Source organism: Rhinoderma darwinii, chromosome 5 (genome assembly GCF_050947455.1).
Source record: "Rhinoderma darwinii isolate aRhiDar2 chromosome 5, aRhiDar2.hap1, whole genome shotgun sequence".
Lineage (NCBI taxonomy): Eukaryota > Metazoa > Chordata > Amphibia > Anura > Rhinodermatidae > Rhinoderma > Rhinoderma darwinii.
Window position 1 is genome coordinate 9,373,013 of NC_134691.1, and position 21,864 is coordinate 9,394,876.

General features: G+C 43.1%; 1 protein-coding gene across 1 annotated transcript in view; it reads left to right on the forward strand.

Moving 5' to 3' along the window:
* COL22A1 (collagen type XXII alpha 1 chain) overlaps nucleotides 1-21,864 on the forward strand; it is a 229,320-nt gene that overhangs the window by 180,216 nt on the left and 27,240 nt on the right. The window contains exons 40-49 of the mRNA XM_075827932.1: nucleotides 1,526-1,579; nucleotides 4,495-4,539; nucleotides 7,134-7,181; nucleotides 8,733-8,846; nucleotides 9,067-9,120; nucleotides 11,230-11,283; nucleotides 12,098-12,151; nucleotides 12,745-12,798; nucleotides 20,028-20,081; nucleotides 20,564-20,617. Of these exons, the coding sequence (XP_075684047.1) occupies nucleotides 1,526-1,579; nucleotides 4,495-4,539; nucleotides 7,134-7,181; nucleotides 8,733-8,846; nucleotides 9,067-9,120; nucleotides 11,230-11,283; nucleotides 12,098-12,151; nucleotides 12,745-12,798; nucleotides 20,028-20,081; nucleotides 20,564-20,617 (585 nt within the window). The remainder of the gene's footprint in view (nucleotides 1-1,525; nucleotides 1,580-4,494; nucleotides 4,540-7,133; nucleotides 7,182-8,732; nucleotides 8,847-9,066; nucleotides 9,121-11,229; nucleotides 11,284-12,097; nucleotides 12,152-12,744; nucleotides 12,799-20,027; nucleotides 20,082-20,563; nucleotides 20,618-21,864) is intronic.

Genomic DNA, 21,864 nt, shown 5'->3' on the forward strand with positions numbered 1-21,864 from the left:
ACAGAGCATGCTGCGGACACCAAATTCCGCTCCGCAGCCTATGCTCCGCAGCGGAATTTTACGCATCGTCTAAACGAACACTGCTAAATTAAAGTGAAAGTCAATGGACAAACGGCTCCGCTGCGGATTAACGCTGCGGAGTGTCCGCAGCGGAATTTAAGTGAAATTCCGCCACGTGTGAACCCAGCCTTAGAAACCAACCAGGGCTGGAATTCATCAGACTCTTTGAAATGAGTCTAGGGTTGCCATACATTGAAGGAGCGGAGTTTATGCGACTCAACCGCTGTTAGCCCTTTAAACCTCATCATACGATTGAGGCGTTCAAGAAAGGCGCCCATAGGAGGTAGTCCATGCCTTTTCCAATGACCGCTAAGGTTTGGCGTGCTGCATTTCAGTTGGACATTAGCCTCATTAAAGTCAGGTGCTAGGGTTAGAGGTTAGGGTTAGCGTTACCAAGCAGTTAATGTGCAAATATACTTGAAATTTGTTATTCATGAAGGAATTTTTACAATGGGATGTTCTATCCAAGATGAACTGCTGGGCAATCACAGTGTTGAAAGAAGCAGGACTCTTCTTAAAAGGGTTGTCCACTTTGGACAGTTCTGTAACTTTTTGTTATTGCTGATCTCAGAGAGTCTTGATTCATTTAAGCCCCAGGAATGAGCTGTAATCTGATTGGAAACTAGCAGCAAGTGTTCAATTTCCCTGCAGCGCCACCACAGGTGAAGTTAGGCATTATACAGTTCCCATTGAAATCAATGGGCTGTCCATGTATTGAATGGACATGTTGGGTCCTCCAGAGGTAGAGACACTCTTTGTAGCTGCTCTTCTCTCTGGCTAATAGATGTGGGTCCTGAATGGAGGATCTCCCCATCTATAAACTCTAATTTCCCTAATGGGTTATTTTAAAATGAGTTTTCTAAACCAGATAACCCCTTAAAGGCAGCAGGGAAGTGAAAATTATCATGAGTTCATTTCCATGTAGGAGAATGGTTGTCACCAGTTAAATATAAAATATTATGTTTGAATATGGTGGATCTCATGGACAGAGCAGTAGATTGTGAAATAGACTGGACCGCAGACTGTAGTCAATCATGAGTAGCTTGAAGATCCTAGCTCACACTGTAAAAACTACACCAGGACCAATCATCGAACCACTGATGATATCACCTAAAACCATACATCCTATAAAGGCTTATGTATCTCTGTGGCCCCAAGTCACAGCTAAGGCCCCATACACACGACCGTGAAAATTGTCCGTAATTGCGGACCGCATTTACGGACCCATTCACTTCTATTGTCCACGACACTTTCCCATTTATGTATGGGAAGGTGTCCGGGCCATAGAAGTGTACCGCAAAAGATAGGATATGTCCATGGGAGCACGGGCCGAAAATGCTGGCGGCCGGCCTTGCCCACTATCGCAGCTCATGAGAATGGGACTTTAGGGGCCTAGCTGCATTTTTGACAATAATCAACTTAAAGACAATACAATTAACATGTAATTTTTTTTTCACTTTTACAGGGTGTGAGAGGTCTTTCTGGACTGACAGGTCCCCAAGGTCCACCTGGACAAGATGTAAGTAATGAATATATATAATATACCATTTAAACTTACATGAAGTGAAACTCAACTAACTAATAAAAGGTCAACAAGTCAATAGCTAAGAAACATACATAAATTATTTTATCTATATATAACTCAGCCTCAGCGATCAACTGATCATCATGAGTTTAAATGCTGAACAATGATCTAGGAGCGGCCACACAATACAGTGTCACATGATCACGCTAAGGGTCCCTTTGCACCGGCCGTAAAAAAAGAGCGACGATCAAGTAGACAGCTGGTTAATAGTCGCTCGTTTGCTCCTTTTACAAGGAGCTATGTATGGGGACGAGCAATCGTTTCTCGCTCCTCCACATGCATTTCTATTATGTCGGCAGCTCATCTCCATGTTTACACAGGAGATGTGCTGCATAAACGATTGTCTCGTTCATCGGCTGATCGTTGCCTAGTTTACGCAGGGCAATGATCGGGAACGAGCATTCATATGGCAAACCTGGCAGTATGCGTACAATTTCCCTGCAGCGCCACCACAGGGGAAATTAAGCATTACACCGTGCCCATTGAATACAAAGGGTTGTTTGTGTATGGCAATACAGTACCTCCTAAGCGTATCATTTTTGGCGGGATTGTCCAAGAACAGGCCTCAAAATGAGTGGAGTTTATGCAAATTTTCTCAAGAGAGTCCCGCGCATAAAAATGTAAATGTTGGCATGTATGCAGAAAAAAACAGACAAGATTTTCGGATCCTGGACAAGGAATCCCCTCTATTAACTTAGAGTTTTCTAATAGTGGATACAGGTATGAAAATGGGTTTTCCTAACTAGATAGTGTGCCCTGGTTGTATATCCATATCTCCCACCACAATGTCTGGTCCTAAATGTTAGAAAGGGAAAGATGGATGTTGGGACCTGGAATTGGACTGAACATTACTTGGTAAGTATTTATTTGTATTGGTGCAATATTAAAGCGGGCCTGGAAGAGAAGATATACTAGTAGAAAGCTTTATCGTCCCCTGTAGGAGCTCATCATTTTTTTTATTTTTTTTCATGAACATTTTTTAATTTTCCAAGGGAGTAAAATGGGTCATCAGAAAATTGACTGGATACAATGAAGTGTAATCAGGTCATAACAGAAGCCTGCAAGGCATTACAATGAAAATACTATAACAGTGTAGAAAGATGGCTTCATAAATAAGCAGATCAGAAGACAAAACAAAAAAATAATGCTGGTTAGTTATACATTATGAAACAATATTGACTAACTGTATACAAATGATAGGGCGATGGGGGTAGAGGGTAACCCTTAGGTAGCTCACTGGATCGAAACACTAGACATCAGAAGGTCAGGAACAATGGACCCGCTATACTCTGAAAACCCCGGCCACCTGCAGAACGGGGAGTGCATAAGGGAATAAGTAATGTGGTCAAGAGCACCAAAGAGAAGAAAGAGAAGAATAAGAAGTGAAAACAGAAAGAAGAAGAGGAGAAGGGGAGGACCGAGAACCCACCAGCACCAAGCCCATACCGATGACTAGCAAAAATGGCAGATCCACTCAGGCACGAGGGGAGACAAGAAGGATGAGCAAATGGGGCATTGCTGACTTAGTCAGCCCAAGAGGACCATATAGCTTGAAACTTGTCCACCTTGTCGAAGAGTATAGCCGCTGATGAAGCTCATCTTTAAAGACCATGCAGCTCTGGGCAAGTGGGACGCAGATGCCAAAATAAGAAAAGTTGAAGTTAAAAGATCCAGTAGAGTATATTAAAACTGTAAAAGTCTAAAGCTTTGGTAGCATGATAGACTAATGGGCCCCTCGTAAAGTAATAGCCATATGATCCTCTTCAGGTAAACCTTGGTGTGTAGTCTTGAAGGTCCCCTTGTTTTAGAGTTTATCCCCCTCTGCTATACCAATGCTGCACCTTATCTCCTACTGTATTTTAGGGTTGTTGCACCATGATATCATATCCTGTTAAAGCCCAGAACCAAAACTCAATGGTAGTTTGTACCACCTTTCACTAGCAGTTTTGCTAGCAACATTACCATGTGACCCTCATCTTACAGAGGATGTCTCATGAAGACAAACCCTGTATATATGCCCTATAAGGGCATATAAGCCTCATAGAGAGGGGATCCCACTATGGACCCCCTCAGTTAGTCAAAGCAATGATATGCTCACAAAAAGTGGCTTGGTGGACTCGGCTCATCCATTTATTGTATGGTTGACCATTTATTTGAAAGGCTGGCATGTAATACATTTCCGACCGCAATGTCTCCGGGCAATAACAGCTGATCACCGGACTTCAATGTAAAGGGCGGTTCTCAAGTTGAGACAAGCCCTTTTATCGGGCTTTCTCAAATTTTATTTTGAACCCCTATTGTTCTCAAAAATGAGCCAGACCAAAGTAGTTGCCAAAGGAGAGATTGCTGCCATCCCACTCCACAGAGTCGAATCAGGGTCACAGACACTATGGAGTGCTCTCATTTGCATATTACATGTAACTGCGATTTCTCAAATTTGGTAAATATCCTTCCAAATGATATTAAAAATAGTGAGAAAAATATATAATTGAAACAGAACATCTTTTGAATGCTAAAAATAGTCGCCTGCAGACCTTTCTTCATGAGCATCGACTCTCTGAATTACCTTGTCATTTGGTCTTTTATCTTGGGCTTTAAAGCAGAAGCTCGGAGCAAGAAACAGACTGACTTGACTAATTAGGTGGAAAAAGCTGAAATATCTCCAAATGTATTCATATTATGGCATAACATTCCCTCTCCCCATTTACATATGGAAGCGTTATTTTCATTCAGTCCCTGGTGGGGGGAACTCTTTAAACTAATACGGATATCTCATATTTACATATTGAAAATGCCATAAATAATGAAGGAGGCAGCAGTTAATTCACTTATTCTTCATTCCGTTGCAGGGTTTTCCAGGAAATGCGGGAGAGAGAGGACCGCCGGGTGAACCGGTATGTAAATTTTCCACTATATACATCAGTGCTTCAGTCATTACATAATGTGTTGTATTGATGACCCTCCTGGAGGAGACCAGTAATAATGAGGCTTGGATATTGTAGTATGTGTCACGTTGGGTTCGCGGACTGGGCCGTACCGCCTTGGCGGTATGGCAGCTGGCCAACAGGGCGCAGGTAACAGTCTATAGTATGTATAGGGTACCTGTGGCAGCTCGGACAGTAGCAAGGCAGGCTAGGCTGGGACTAGGCAGTAGGTAGACGTCAGGCGTGGTGTAGCAGGACAGGCGTGGTATGCATCACAGCACGACTACAGCTCAGTCCGGCACTTGACCAGGATAGCACGGGATACAGGATACAGGTACAGGAACGGGAAACACTGGGTAATGTAAAACACTAGGAGACCATTTGCATAGACAAACTTTGGGTATGACCACAACGCTCAGGCATGGGAGGAAGGGGCTGGGCCCTTCTTATAGTCCAGGGTACTCATGGGCTAATTTTACATTAAAGTCCAGTGCGCGCGCTGCCCCTACGGGACCCGGCCGAGGTGAGCGGAAGTGAGCGCTGGCGTCTCCTGAGGAGGAGACTGGGGCTAGTGCTCTCAGACCCATGTCTGCGACCGTCAGGAGGTGAGTGATCCTGACGGCCCGTGGCCATGGACATGATAGTATGGAGATGCATTTACTTTGTCTCCCATGATGCATCATAATCAGCCACTGCCGGCCTCACACTTTATGGTGCCCTGTGTGGTACAGTCAATTGGCACCGCTCCACCAGATATACAGTGCTGAAACATACAGTATAGAGCCATACGTTGGCCAAATAATACTTCCCTACCGTTGTTTACAGAATCGGATAAATTTATACAGTGCCACCCCATCATACACTGCACAAATATTATACTGTATAGTGTCTCAGTAGTAGTGCCACACAATACCCAAGGAAATACCACCGTACAGTGCTCAAATAATGCAATAACCATCTAACGGCTGCACACGTAAAGTAGTCTAAAAACAGTGCTGTAAATGTCTAAATAATACCGGTAGTCAATATGTGCTAGGCCTCTATGGTGCCCCCCTTTAGTACAGATGGCTAATGCGTCCTGTGCAACCGCACAGGTCGCCCACCCATAAGCCCGGGCCTGAGTTCATCTTTCCCTCTGTAGGTAGAGCTCAGGCCTCATGCACACAACCGCATTGATTTTGCAGCCTGCAAATCCACGGGTTCATTGCGGTCCGTGGGACTGCAAAAAAAACATTGTTGTGCATCCGTGTAAAATCCGGACTCACGCATCCACAACAATTGGGGAATCTGCAATTGCGGACCGTAAAATTACTTGTCCTGAGTTTTTGCGGTCCACAATTGCGGCCCCCGCACGATCCATGGAAATCACGGTTGTGTGCATGGGGTCATAGAAAAGAATGGGTCCGCAATTTATCTACAAAAATGTGGATAAATTGCGGCCGCAAAAATACGGTCGTGTTCATGAGGCGTTAGTTTACACATGCCTGAGGAGTTTACTTGTCAATTGACTGCTGAGTAGACAGAGGGAGATATCATAAAGGGTTAGTTTCTAGCGTATAGTTCCTGGTAAAGGGATAATATGTGTTATGGGGATGACAGCCACAAGTTGCTACAATGAAGAAACCATAGTGTAACAGCGAATATCGAGAGTTTAAAGCCTTTACTGTGAGCAGTTATAGAATAAACACAAATAGGCAACTTTTTCTGCTCTATATGCCAATAAGACCGAGATTCTGGCAAACAAGAATGGGGATGATCAGTAGCTTAAAAGAGTCTTGCTGTCAGACAGATCCTCACCAGGTCAGCTGAGCTCCTATAATGCAACTGAAGACTAAAGGCCCTATTACGCTCTATTAATTTTGGCCGGTGCAACGAGTGCCCATCAACGTTGATCGGCGCTCGTTTGCTTCTGTCATGCGGAGCTATGGATGGGTACGAGCGGTCGTTACTCTGATCGCTGGTCCCCATACATTATTATCATGTTGGCAGCGCGTCTCCCTGCTTACACATATTTCAGTTTTTTAAAACGATACGACCAGCAGATGATTGAGCTGGTTCTTCTGCTGATCGCTGCCCTGTTTACACAGGTAAATTATCAGCAACGACCGTTCGATGAATGTCTGCCCGATAATTGCCCAGTGTAAAAGAGCCTTTAGTCTTTCCTACATCAGATTTTTGTACAGTGCCTGGTGCAAATATGACTCTTTCCAGAAGGCAAATCAGGATCTGTATGAGACGGAGTCAGCAAGGAATGCTGGGAGATTTCAGCTCTGAAGCCTACTGAACTGTAATTGCAACTCTGATACATGGCAGCGTTTGGGTAAAAAATTAAGTCCACTACTCTAGTCCAACAGGGAAGCTGAAATTATTCCCTCTACTACCCGAGATCACCAGGGCAGTCTTATTGTGGTCTGAAATTTTTTATTTTTTGCTCCCTATGTTTTGTTGTCTAAACTTGGGAATGTTTTATAGTCTGAAATTAGGGTAGTATGATATAATCCTGACTATGTACGGTAGTACCCTTCCATACTTACATGTTCTGTGTTGCATTTCTCTTTTTTTAGGGTCCAGCCTCATTGATCAAAACACCAGATTTGGAAATTCTTCTTAAGGTAAAATCCTCACTTTTAGTGTATTTCATAGCTGGAACAGGCCAGTGGCACCTGGGTCAATGAGTAGACGAGCAGTTACACATCAGACCACCCCCTGCACCTTATCAGACCATTTGTCAGATCTGTGACTCGGATGTTTACCGGCATCTGGATCAGAGAGATTCTTGGTCTACTCGGGTATGGTGAATATGTGAAGCTCTGAGTATGTACATTAGACATAAGTGACATGAATAAACTCCACAACTCATTTTGCACAACTGTATTCAAAACCAGTGGTTCTCAACCTGCGGTACGTGTACTTAAGTGAGTACAAAAAAAAAATCTAACGCTGCCCTAGTGTCCTGCAATATTTCATTGATGGTTGCTAGGGCACTGATTGGTGAACTGGTGTGCTTACATAGTAGGCATTCCAGCTCTTAAAGCCCACCCAGCTCAAGAAGCCCACTCTGGTCCTATCGCCACCGTTGCCTCTCCTGTGAGGGTCCCACTATTTCTGCTGTCGCCTCCTCCTAAACAGGTCTGTACAGAGAAAGCGGGGCAGAGTCTAAGCTGGGGTCTATAATAATTAGGAATCTGGGTTCTTTAATTTTTAAGGGGTCTAATATGGGGTTTGTCATTAGTTTGTCTGATCTGGGGTCTGTCATTATTAGGGGTCTGATCTGGGGAGGACTGGTCTGGGTTCTGTATATAGGGGGTCTGTAGCTTCAAGGGGGGTCTGGTCTTGAGTCTGAATAAAGGGGGGTCTGACCAGGTCTTATGTGTGGTCTGTATTAATTTTAGGTGCCTGCTAAAGGTCATATGTACTATTTTGCATTTTATATTCGGTCATGCCTATATAAATGGGTGGGGCATAAGGAAAAAATGTTTCCTCAATCACTATGCCACATTTTATTCCCATCTTCTAGTCGCAAATCATGATGTAGTTTGGGATCAGTCTTATAATGGACACCAACTAATCCTGAGGGTCCTCCCGGGGTCCGTCAGGTGCCTCTGTCACGGTGTCCATAATTTTGATGGTAAGAATAACACTGTATGCTGCGCTATTTTTCCCATCAAATCTGATGGAATTTGTGACGGAGGCACCTGACAGTGTTGTGAGCAGAGCCTTATAACTGATCACTTTCTTGGGGACACTCGGTTGGAACTTTTTATCACTAGGGGGTACTTGGCTTGAAAAGGTTGAGAAACACCGTTCTAAACCATGACGGTCAACGGTCTACTTCTTTAGAGCAATCCAACACATATGACAAGTGAATATACTGAGGTGCTACTTGCAGGGATGTCCATATAGGAGAGTGGACGCCAAGAAATATGAAAAAAAATCAATACATTCAAGGTCCCCTACTGATGTAAATTTTTTGACATATCTCTCTTCCTGGACTGGAGATCTGGGTGGTTGTCACTCCAGTAGAAGAAAAAGTTGATAGGACTCTTGGGTCAGATCCTTCTTTCCTTGTCCCTCCATGGGACCCTCGAATTATACTTCTATGGTACACATGCTCTTAAATAGCTGGGAGCTCTAATAACTGAGTCCTTTTTTTTATTTTGAAGGACGTGTGCAGAGACTGTCCACCAGGTCCACCAGGGCTGCCAGGAATCCCAGGAGTTAAAGGCGATACAGGTCTTCGTGGTCCTCCAGCACGTGATGGCATTGATGGTAAAAAGGTAACCCCAGCAGAGGCTTCTACTTTAAGATTCTCTAGTTATATTTCCAGGTACAACATTTTTGGGTTAAGCCTCGACTACATTTTTTGAGGAAGACGTGTTGCAGCTATAGAAACATAATAATAATTTTTAACGTTAATTACATCTTAATTGGGATTGTTGTTGCACATAATTATCCTTTGAATATCATGCGGCTGTGTATTGATTTATCTTTCTTCAGGGAGAACCAGGCGTCGTGGGTCCTCCCGGGCCAACGGGCTTGGACGGCATGAAGGTGAGCTGGATTATTAAGAACAAGCAACAATTATTCCAAATGAATAATATTTGCCGCATGAATGACAAACATCCTTGATTGCAAGAATACTTTATTAATGGATAATGGAGATCACAATATTTAACAATGTTTTTGGTGTCCTCACTTCAAGGGCATTACTGTACTTAATGCAGATTTTTTGTTTGTCCTACATTAAGGAGGTTGTCTCATGAGAACAACCCCTGTCTGCATGCTTTATTATGGCATATGGACGTCAAAGTGGTGGGTCCCCACTCTATACCCCCTCATGAGCCAGAATGGAGAGCTGGTCTGTAAGAGCAGCTCCCGCTCGGATGCACTTAAGACGTCTGTGCATTTCATGGGCTGCCAGTCATTTAAATGGCTGCCATGTATGCCGGGGATGCCTTGAGCCAGACACGCCTCAACCCACTGATCACCATGGGGGCTCCAAACTAAAAGGGGCTGTCTCTGATGAGACAAGACCTTTAAGGGTTAATGCACATGAGTGAATTATGGCTGTGTACAACCTACGTGTTATATGGAGCCTTGAGGGTTCAGGTGCGGTCCAAATTTCCCGCCATAGATTTTGCTGTGAATCTGTGGCAAATCCATGTTACATGCGGATTTTCCCACAGGTTGTGGTGCTAATTTGTTGCAGATTTCACCCTTTGCTGCTTGTAGCGTGGGTTGTTGGTGTCAGCATCCAGGGCACATGGCCTCCCCAGCCACACATTGTGTATATTTTATGGATATTTCTGTTCTAACCTTTTCTCATCTCTGACCTTAGCGGTGTGCAAGCTGTGCAGTCACGCATGGCGCATTCCCTATCACTATTAAAGGGGACACCAATACGCTTTGGTGGCGTGGACACCTGGAGGCTCGATGTTGATTGGGTAGTATTATTTAGGGTAGTGTTATTTGGGCACTGTATCATTGTATTATTTAAGAACCCTATGGTATACCATAATGGGTGGGCATCAATAGAAACTACTGCACAGGGCACCAACTAACCTAAGGCGTCCTCTGCTTCCTCAAGTCTCCTTTAAATCTTATACATGTGTTGAAATCCCCCCATTAGTAGAAAATATTGGTAGTCCACTCATAATATAATAGTCCACCCTGAGAGTAGGGTCTAGGGTCAGTTATATGACCATTGTGCTTGGTCCATTAAAAGGCATCTGCGGGGCATGAGTCCATTGTGTACTGTACCTAAATACTTGTACAGAACTAGTAAACTGGAATAACATATACGGTAGGTTTTATTGGTTTGGCCACAATAAATCAAACATTTTTAGACTAGTGGCTCTTTAATATGATGGCCTAATAAAGGGACACTCTGACCAAAATGAAATTTCCCATGTGTATCATTCTGGTATTCCATGTGTCTTTCTCTCACCTGTTATTTATCTCTAGAAATCAGACTGGGATGGTTGCTTAGCAGCAGTGTGAATCAGGCTTGGTGACTACTTTCTCTTCTGGAGTTTATGGAGATCTATGTGTCACCCATCACAGGCTTCAGCAGTTCCTGTACCCCACTAGTATTACACAGGGGGGGGGGATAGAAACTTCTATTGTCAGCTCCCGCTGATACTTAGACAGGTTCCTGTCCCACAGGTATAATGTAGAAGAATATAGTGCAGCCTCCCTGTCTGTATACTTATGGTTTCTCAGCTTATTCAGGAGAATATAGAAAGAATGATAATCAGTGTCCCCCCAGCATGCAGAAATGGTATGGTCTTGATCTGGTCATGTGATGCTGTACTAAAACATTATAGTATTGATAGCAAAGCAGAGAGGAAGAGAAAGCTGGGGAAATCTAAGAATCAACAAGGAGGATTTTTTAAAGCACAGACAAGGCAGCAGTTCATAAAGTAAGTCCAGGATACATAACATAAGTGTAGAGAGTGGTATATAGTCAGGTTGGGGGTGCAGAAAGGGAAAGTTGTGTTACCTCTAGAGGTCTTCTTTAACTTTAGTTTGTCTGAACCATGTGTAGCACGACTTTCTAAGTAGAAATGACTTGGAATGACTTTTCCTGGTTACTGTTGTCATCCTGCCAGACAGGCAAAATTTTATTATTTTTTTCAATATTTCTTATCTGTTTTTCAGGGCAGTAAGGGGGAGCACGGAGCCGAGGGACAACCTGGAAAGAAAGGTGAAAAGGTAAAATGTTTGGATAGATAATGTTAGTAACTTATAAAGAGGTACTGACCTGTCAATGAAATGTTGATTATATTTGTCAATATATTGCACCATTTTATCCCCTAATAATGCACACCTCAGCTGCTGCAGAACATAAGTTTGCAGATTCCTGTCCACTAATGCAGGTCAAGTCATCATCAATGCCTGGGGAGTCTTGACCAAGGTGTATTCCCTTTGTTGTCCCATAATCCAACCACCTCTCTAAAGAGCCTGACCGAGACTATAACAGAGGACGAATACAGGGACAGCTGCCATAAGGAACCTCCTGTCCTTATCGTCCCAAGATCTATGGATCGTCTCATTATGACAACCTATTTTTATACTGAAGACAACTCAGTGATCAGAAGATTATTGTGGGTCCAGCGATCAGATGTTAACTCCAAATGAAGCTTGAACTGGAGAGGCTGCGTCCGTCAGAGGAAGAGCCCTCTCTGTCAGGCTCATAGAGGGGGGTCCTAAGCGGGGGATTACCAACTATTATGCCCATTTGTACAGTCTAAACAACCACTTTCCATATGGACATCAAAAGATTGTGGATTCCTTGCTGAGGACCTTCCATTATAATTCAATGTTTTACACGGTTGCCCATTGATTTAAATGGGTGTCATGTAATACTATATTTCCCCCTACGTGGCGATCAGCTGTTTACGAGGACGGCATCATTCTAAGAATGGGATGTCCAGATAGGAAATAAACCAGTAATGATAATTATATTCTTACATATCTCTTGGTATTCGATGATAGTCACCATGGACTATTTCATGTTCTATTCCAGGGTATTCCAGGAATGCCCGGCTTCACTGGACAACCCGGCAATGCCGGACCTCCTGTAAGTTATTTATCTTTCTTTTATATTTTATTGTAAGATTTTATTTTGCAATGTGTTTTAATTGTCATTTATTATTTAATTGGAAAAAAAAAAGCCAAAAGACCCAATAGGGGTGACATATTCGCCAAATTTTGGCGAACAGGTCACCCCAGCCATGAGGAAGAAAAGATTAATCTGTAGAACACGCCACCAAATTGATCGTGCCATGTGCGCCAAATACATACATTTTCCATTTTTTTCTGACAACTAAATAAATGCATCCTGCATTTATTGGGAGTCTTTTGGGAGTCTTTTGGATATCCTTTGCATCCTGCATTTATTGGGAGTCTTTTGGAAAGCCTAAGGCCAGGGCTACACATTGACATGTGTTGCGCAACCCAAAAATAGTAATTTTGCTTGTAACATCACTGCTGATAATTGCTTATGTGATTGCGTTGCAACATGCAACCTAACATGACTGCGATGCGACCGCCACAAAAAATCTAAACTTGCTCCCCCCCTGCAAAATTCTTAAAAAAATAGGTCTATTTATTGGGTGTAATTATCTCCTTTTTTGTTGTTAATTTTTTTTATCCTTTTTTTTGTATATTAAGGGACCCGATGGCTTACCTGGACTCATGGGCCCTCCGGGCTCCACAGGAGAGATGGTAAGCTACAGGTTAATTTATATTTATATACCTGTATATATACATTGTCTCATGCTGAATTATTATAGAACATCACATATACTGTAGCGGCAAGAGGGGGGTGGGCTCGCTGAGTGGAGCTGGAAATGAATCTGTTTGCTACAATGTTTCTTATAAGAGAACTATTCCGAAATGTAACATTTCAGCTACATAATGACATTTTTTAGTGTAGTGAGCATTGGATATCATCATTGGGGTACACAGAAAAAAGGGGGCCCCATAGTGATGATCAAAATGGGCCCCCTATTATGGTTCTGGGGACAGAATGGCCTGATGTTTGCCCCTTTATTCACCAGCACTGCTGATTATCTGTATAGAGGAGTCCTGCACATGTACTCGGCACCCAACAGCACAGCGGGTGGGGCTGGGACCCCTCTCTGAATGGGCCTCATAACATCTGCATGGTACATACCTCTTTGGATATCATGCCTTCTATTCTGCACATTTATCATACCTGTCCTGACTTGGACACCTGCAGCTAACTAGAAAAATATCTAAACCCTGGAAGACAGAACGTGAAGCAGAACTCCCCCTCCCCCGGCAGATAGAGCAAGCAGCATGCATATATTTTGCTTGTTTGCAGCAGAACTGTGCTTACGAGTCCCACAGGGGCCGCAGATCCATATACATTAATAGCGGGATTTGCTTGTTAAAAAAACAACAGGCCTGTATGTTATGGAGCCAGCTGGTCGCTTATACATCATTTTATATAGAGCTGAGGCTGCAGAACTCATATCTACTGCATTAGATATGACGTGATGCAGCCGCAGTAAAGGGTTAATTATCACTCTACGTATGTCACTGTAGTAAATAGTTCCGGATCGAGATGAATCTGTACAAATTCCAATTGGAGTTTTGCCCATATATGAAAAATTCAGCCTCCAATGTCTTATATCTATTTCCGTTTTTTTGGGAGATTTGTGCACAGCCAAAATGGCGGTGGCGAAAATTTTCCTGGATTCACTCATTTTCATTTCTGATCAGTTGTCAATTTGCTTCGTTAGATTTAGTAATTTGGGACTGGTTTTCTTTTTTGGGTTGTTAGGGAGGAATTTCCAGCAATGTACACAAATTATATTTGCAAGATTGCGTACGAGGTTTTACACCAAAAATAATTTCCATTGCTGCAGATATTATTGTATGTCCCTTTATTGCCCCGTGCCCTGATAAAGGAAAATATAGGTAGTCAGGTGGGGGCCAATTGTTCAGGGCCGAATCCCAAGGGCTGCAGATCATGAGGAAGCCCTTAACTGTATACATACCATAGGGGTAATCCATGCATCTGGTTGACCGGCATTATAAGCCCTACTCACTTTCTGCCAATGAACACTCCCAAAACTGCCCAGAAATAGACCTTACACAAATCTGCATAAGCCCAGCCACTTTACGGTCCCCTTTGCAGGACAGTCCTGAAAAATGGGACTGTTGGGAGGTATAGATAGGGGGCCCTTGAGAAAGAGGACCCTGCCCAACTTGTTTGAAGTGAACCTATACAGCGTTCATCCTCTTCCAAATTATCACAAACAGGATGGCACCTCCAAATTGCTATATTTGGTCCAGGCCAAAGCTGTAGTGCCGAGTCTAAGGGCAGCCATACACATAAGATTAATGGTCGGTCAAACCTGCCGATTTTGGTAGGATCGGCCGACCATCTAATGCGTATCGGGGCCTCTTGACTCTCCCAACCGAGACGAGTGAATTGTGCATGTGTATGAGAAAATTGTGAGGAATAGCGGTCAACTGGCCTAAGAGAGCGTTGGTATTCATCATTGACCTCCTAAATGGAGGTATTGACTTTGCTGCAGGGTGCTCCCCAGATTGCGATCCGCAACAGCTGTCTAAATTGTGGCGAGATGCAGAATCATGAGTCTAGAGGTCAACCGTAGCAGGAAGGTCTGGGCAGACAGAGTGCCTTCATATGTGAGGAATGAACAGGGATCAGGATCATGGAGAACAAGGACAACCTGGGCAACAGCAGGACATTATAAGACTAGAAATGATTCCTTCGATATCAAACACAAGGGAACTAGATTGTCTTACCAGTGGGGAACGGTCAAGAACCTACAGATGATTGGCAATAATTGGCAACAAATGCAAAATTAAGTGTGTGGCCCCTTTAAGAAGGCAAGAGGCGGATGTGCCCATTAGGACCCAGAGAGTGGGAGGAACAAAGGAGTTTCAGCAAAGACAAGCTCAGAACCTTTTATCCAATATCTAACATCTCTGAAGGGTTAAAGGGATTTTCCACTGGATCGGTGATCGATGCTTTTGGCTGGAATACCCCTTTAAGCAAAAGTTTAATTTATCTAAAAATAAGTTCTGGCCCCGCAGAGCAGCTTTATAAATTCGTGTAAGTGGCTCCTTTTATAAAATAAATTGAAAGCACAATCACATTCAAAGAGTTTTATTCTAAGTTTTATTATAAGTTTTTACAAAGAATAATTGCATTGGCCCAGGGGTCAAAATACAGAGACAAATCTAATTACTAAATTTATCTGAACATACAAAAATATATATATTTTTTAAGTTTTATAAAATGGCATCAAAATGGTAAAATCAGGAAATGTTTTGCAATGGGGGGGGGGGGAGTTAAAAGATTAGTTCCATGATCTATTGGGGGAGGGGGAGTCTGAATTTAGAAATGTGTCTGCTCTTCGGTAGTAGTGCCCATGCTCCTTTCGAGATTTTGGTAGTTTCTTGTAATAGTAGGCCTCCTATATTCCTGCTGCCCCCTACTGGTTTGGTGTCTGTAAAGAGCATGCATTGATGTGTTGCAGTGGGGGAACTGTAGTATTTAGACCAGGAACTATAAAGTAATCTGTAAAATAACAACTTCACCACCCACAATCTAGCACTCAATAGTTACTGATGGTGAGTGGACCTGCTGGTTAGTCCAGTACTGCTTCTAGATTAGATTCTCCTAAACACCATCAATTTTCAGTTGTTGCCTGCATATGACAAAAGAAAACTAAACTCTGTGCAGACACTGAACAAGTAGAAAGCAGCTCTGAAGTCGGCAGAATAGTGTGCGCAGCTCTGGAGTATTATACAGGATGTAACTCAGGATCAGTACAGGATAAGTAATGTATGTACACAGTGACTCCACCAGCAGAATAGTGAGTGCAGCTCCGGAGTATAATACAGGATGTAACTCAGGATCAGTACAGGATAAGTAATGTAATGTATGTACACAGTGACTCCACCAGCAGAATAGTGAGTGCAGCTCTGGAGTATAATACAGGATGTAACTCAGGATCAGTACAGGATAAGTAATGTAATGTATGTACACAGTGACTCCACCAGCAGAATAGTGAGTGCAACTCTGGAGTATAATACAGGATGTAACTCAGGATCAGTACAGGATAAGTAATGTAATGTATGTACACAGTGACTCCACCAGCAGAATAGTGAGTGCAGTTCTGGAGTATAATACAGGATGTAACTCAGGATCAGTACAGGATAAGTAATGTAATGTATGTACACAGTGACTCCACCAGCAGAATAGTGAGTGCAGCTCTGGAGTATAATACAGGAAGTAACTCAGGATCAGTACAGGATAAGTAATGTAATGTATGTACACAGTGACTCCACCAGCAGAATAGTGAGCACAGCTCTGGAGTATAACACAGGATATAACTCAGGATCAGTACAGGATAATTAATGTAATATATGTACACAGAGACTCCACCAGCAGAATAGTGAGTGCAGCTCTGGAGTATAATACATGATGTAACTCAGGATCAGTACAGGATAAGTAATGTAATGTATATACACAGTGACTCCACCAGCAGAATAGTGAGTGCAGCTCTGGAGTATAATACACATCGCCCAAACTATAGTCTCGAGTCAAGAAAAAAGATTCTGCTGATTGCCACTTGGAATCTCAGGTTTATGTATCATCTGAAGTCATGTGACCTCACACTCTATATCACGGTCAAGAGATCTCCCACTGTTTCCATTAATTTTTACTTTATCTTTATACTTGAATGGAGTAGAAATTATAGTGCAATTTGCTAAACATTTTTTGTAGATTTTAATTGTGGAATATTGTAAAGGTGTTTTGCAAAAATTGAGTTTTCCTTTACGGGTGAATGCCTAAATATGGAAAAAATTCAGAAACATTCCTGATTGGTGGTAAATATTGTACAGTTAACCCCTATAAGCTCAATGACAATGGACTTTGCTTTGAAAGGTAATAAACAAGTTAATAAAAAAATGTTTTGCAATATTTATGGGGCCACCATGTTGTTCATGTTTACATGGAAGTACAATGGGCCCCCTGCCAGATTCTCTCACACTTACGAGAAGGCACAGCCTGACTCTCGCTGTGAACACCGTCTGGAGAAAGGTGATTTACTGAGATAAAAGAGACAAGTTCATAACGGGCTTCTCGTCACCACAGGAAACTGCTGAGCACTGATTGAATTCTGAGATTGAAGAAGCGGAGACGAGGAAGACCAAAATTGCTTCTAGGAATTGAGGGCAAAAAGTAAAGTGACTCCGCAAATGAGACGTGTTTACAGGAGCGAAATATCCGCGACAAATAATATCTAATGCTTATAAGACGTTCATCCCAAAATCACCTGAAGACATCTTATGTGAAGACGTTTAATGTTACAGTCAGGTGTTTCTAAGACGTCCTTGGAGACAACCATTAAAGGTCAACATTAGTGCCCGTAAGGGTTGACACCCTGCTGCAACAGCCAGGATCGGAGCTATCTCTTATCCTTGTCATTTAACCAGGGGCGTGTGTAAAGGCTCATCGGCGCTAGAACTCAGCTTGGTCCCCCTTACCCCTCCCCAAGACCCCTGCGCGGGCCTATGCCCAGCCGCCTTGCCCAACAGCCCCCATAGTATAATGCCCCCCATAGTTCCTTCTACAGTATAATGCCTCCACACAGTATAATGCTCCCCATAGCTGCCCCCTACACAGTATAATGCCCCCATAGCTGCCCCACACAGTATAATACCCCCATATCTGCCCCCACACAGTATATTGCCCCCCACGAAGTATAATTCCCCCATAGTTGCCCCCTGAATATAATGCCCCCATAGCTGACCCCACACTGTATAATGCTCCCCATAGCTGCCCAATACAATAAAATACTCCCCATAGCTGCCCCCACCGTATATTGCTCCCCATAGCTGCCCCACAGTATAATGCTCCCCATAGCTTCCTCCACACAGAATAATGCCCCCCATAACCTCCTGCCACACAGCATAATGGCCCCCATAACTGCCCTCTACACAGTATAATGCCCCCCACACAGTAAAATGCCCCCCATTGCTGCCCCCACAGTATAATGCCACACATAGCTGCCCCATACAGTATAATGCTTCCATGCAGCCTAATGCCCCCCATAGCTGCTCATACTGTATAATACCCCGATTCAGTATAATGCCCACATACAGTATAATGCCCCCAATAGCTGCCATCATATCGGCCCCCCTCCCATACCCAGTATAATGCCCCTATATGTGCCTAATAGAAAAATAATTTCTTACCTATCCCCATTTACACGATGAGTGGAGAAGATCCTTCTCCTCCTTTGGCCTGTGCTATGAGTGACTCGGCGCAAACAGACGCAATGACATCACTACGTTGTGCCTGTCTGCGCCGAGCTGCTCATGGTTCATGGCACAGTGAATGCTGGAGCAAGGAGCCATCAGCTCCTTGCTCCAACATTGAATTCAACTGTACCTGTGTCCTGAGGAAGCAGATACAGTTGGTACCGGGACTAACGCGGTCAGGCTTAGAGGCCTAGTTGCAACTGTGACCGTTGCGACACCTATAGCTACATCACTGCATTTAACCCCTAAGAGGCCATGGTCAATTGCAATCACGATATCTAAGGAGTTCGGCAAAGGAAGGGGGACAACGGTACCAATGGGTTGCTATAACAGAGGTCCTCATGTCTGCCATGGACATGAGCATATTTGACCCCTCCAGTGTAGTGCAGTGTATTTTGAAAGTGAAACAATCAAATCACATATTCAAATCTCCTTTTGGGATCGATAAAAGTGTTTTGAAGTCCAAAAAACTAAAATCCAAGTGAAGAAACCAAAAAAAGAAATAGAAAAAAAACCACTCTTTTTTTACAATGGAAAAAATGATTATAGGAAAAATACAATAAAAAAAAAAATTGTACATCAATACCATTGTAAAGGATCTGCCAGGCACAGCTTCTGTGTATATGCCCATAGGTAATCAGTTTGCACCTGCTTCTATGTCTGTGAGACTGACTCCATCTTCCACTCAGGATGGCAGGCTTAGGAGTGGGAAAACCTATCACAGCCTGGCCAGACGGAGCTAGCTCCCGCCCTCTGTCTATTTATACCTGCCTTTCCTGTTCCTCCTTACTTGTGATTCTTCTCGTTTGGTTTCCTGGCCCTGCTGCAGCTTCTGAACTATTTGACCCTGCTTCATACTGACCCTGGCTTACTGACTACTCTCCTGCTCTGCGTTTGGTACCTCGTACACTCCTGGTTTGACTCGGCTTGTTCACTACTCTCCTGCTCAGCGTTTGGTACCTCGTACACTCCTGGTTTAACTCGGCTTGTTCACCACTCTTGTTGCTCACGGTGTTGCCGTGGGCAACTGCCCCATTTCCCTTAGCTTTGTGTACCCTTGTCTGTTTGTCTGTCGTGCACTTACTGAGCGTAGGGACCGTCTCCCAGTTGTACCCCGTCGCCTAGAGCGGGTCGTTGCAAGTAGGCAGGGACTGAGTGGCGGGTAGATTAGGGCTCACTTGTCTGTTTCCCTATCCCCACCATTACAACCATATTAGAGAATTCCACATAAAAAGAGGAGGGTCCTCCGTACAGGATCCTCATCTCTTGGTCACAGTGGAGAGCGGTTACATAGAGCGTCTCTCGCTCTGGAGGCCCTTTCCTGTATTATACAGACAACACTATGATATGAATGGACACTGTGTAATGTTTGATTTTCCCTGAGGTGGCGCTGCAGGGAAACTAAACACTTACTGCCAATTTTCCCCACATATTACAGCTTATTCGCTGGAGTTCTTAGGGGAGACTTTGTGATCAGCTCATTACCAAGAGGAATTGTGGGATACCTCATTTAAATATAACTACCTCTTTATATGATTGATTTGCTGAATTATTGTTTATCATCATGAATATATTTTCCTAAAATTATTGTAAAAAAAAATCTCTGCTCTTTGTTGCAGGGAAAAGATGGACCACCAGGACCCAAAGGCCCCCCCGGACTACCAGGACTACTGGTTAGTACAACCTGTTATTAAGATTAAGGGGGCAATTTTTTTTTCACATGAGTGATATGAATATTAGATAAGTTTATGATTTCACAGGTTACATAGTTAACATTTTCATAAGGATCAGAAATCATCCATGAAGACATATAGGTAATAATAGGGGACATCTAGAAGGGGCACATATTTCTCAGAGCTACATATTGATTAGAAGGGTCTTATCATTTATTGTCTCAGGTCCAAGAGGTCCAGGATGTTCGTTACAGATTATTGCAATTCCTTGTCTAATAAATTCCATATTAAAGGAATTTTACCCTATATAGCAACAACACATATGCAAACCCACCCAAAAAGAGATGATAAAAGCTGATGAGCTGTGTACTCTGCGCTACGTATGTGTGTCCTGCTCTGTAATATTAATGCCCTCGAACTGTTCACACTTTTTAATAACTCTGCTGCTCCTATTCTTATTATTTCCTCCAATTTTGTTTCAGGGCATTGCTGGCAAAGATGGAAAAGATGGGAAGCCGGGGGCACCTGGAGAAGCAGTATGTCATTTTCAATAAGTAACATGGAGGTGGAGCGCACATTAACAAACACTTGGGATGATTTGTTAGACAAGTCAAAATGTTAACGTCTACAGTATCACTATTATGAGAATTTATACACATGAGAATTCTCAATGTTCAGTACCATGGTACATTGGGTAAAAAATATTACGTATTAAAATGATATAGATATATACCAGGAACAAAAAACAAGTAACAGCACCAGGACTTCAGTGTTGGGGAGATGTTGGTTTATTCACCACCAGGTGGAAGAATGAGCAACGTTTCGGTTCACACCTGAACCTTTCTCAAGCGGGAGCTTAAAGGGAATGTGACGCTAGAAAAAAATGTATTTTTTTTTTAGTTAAACAATTAGTGTATAGGTGATTAAACATTGTTCTAATTTTTTTAATTTTTTTCACGAGTCAGGAAATATTATAAATTAGATTCTAATTTATAATATTTCCCAGTGCTGGTCACTAGATGGAGCAATTCCCAAAATTGCAGCATTGCATGTGGTAAAGCAACCACATTGCTTTATGCTGCAAAATTTGAGAAAACTCACTCGCTCTAGTGAGCTCTCAGAATCCACCCCTCCTTTATCCTGGCTAGTGCCGGGAGAAACGAGGGGATTGAACGGTCAAACCTCCTACACTGTGTGTCGCCATTTTTTTTAGCTAACACACAGTGTAGTAGGTTTACATACAGTAGTAAACACACAGTAAAACACGAACATACACACAAATAACTTACCTGCTCCAGCCGCCGACGCTCCCTCCGGTCCGTCCGCTCCGTCTGCTACCTCCCGCTCCAAGTGCACAAGTCCGGAAGCCGCGACCGGAAGTAGTAATCTTACTGTCCGGCCGCGACTTCCGGTCCACAGGAAAATGGCGCCGGACGTCGCAAGGTTCAACTTGGACTGTGTGGGAGCGGCGCATGCGCCGTTCCCACACAGATGGCGTACAGCATAGTGGATGGAACGGGCCCCGTTCGCATTCACTATGGGACTGTATGTGCCGTATTCCATGTCTGTATACAGAAATGGAAAAAAAAAATGGCAGCCCTCATAGGGAAGAAAAAGTTCAAAAATAAAAAAAATTAAAACACAAACACACAAATAAATCTAAAAGTTTTTAATAAAACACTAAAATCAAACTGATGTAAAAAAATTTTTTTCCGTGACACTGGTCCTTCAAGAATATAACTACTATAATACTGCCCCTATATACAAGAATATAACTACTATA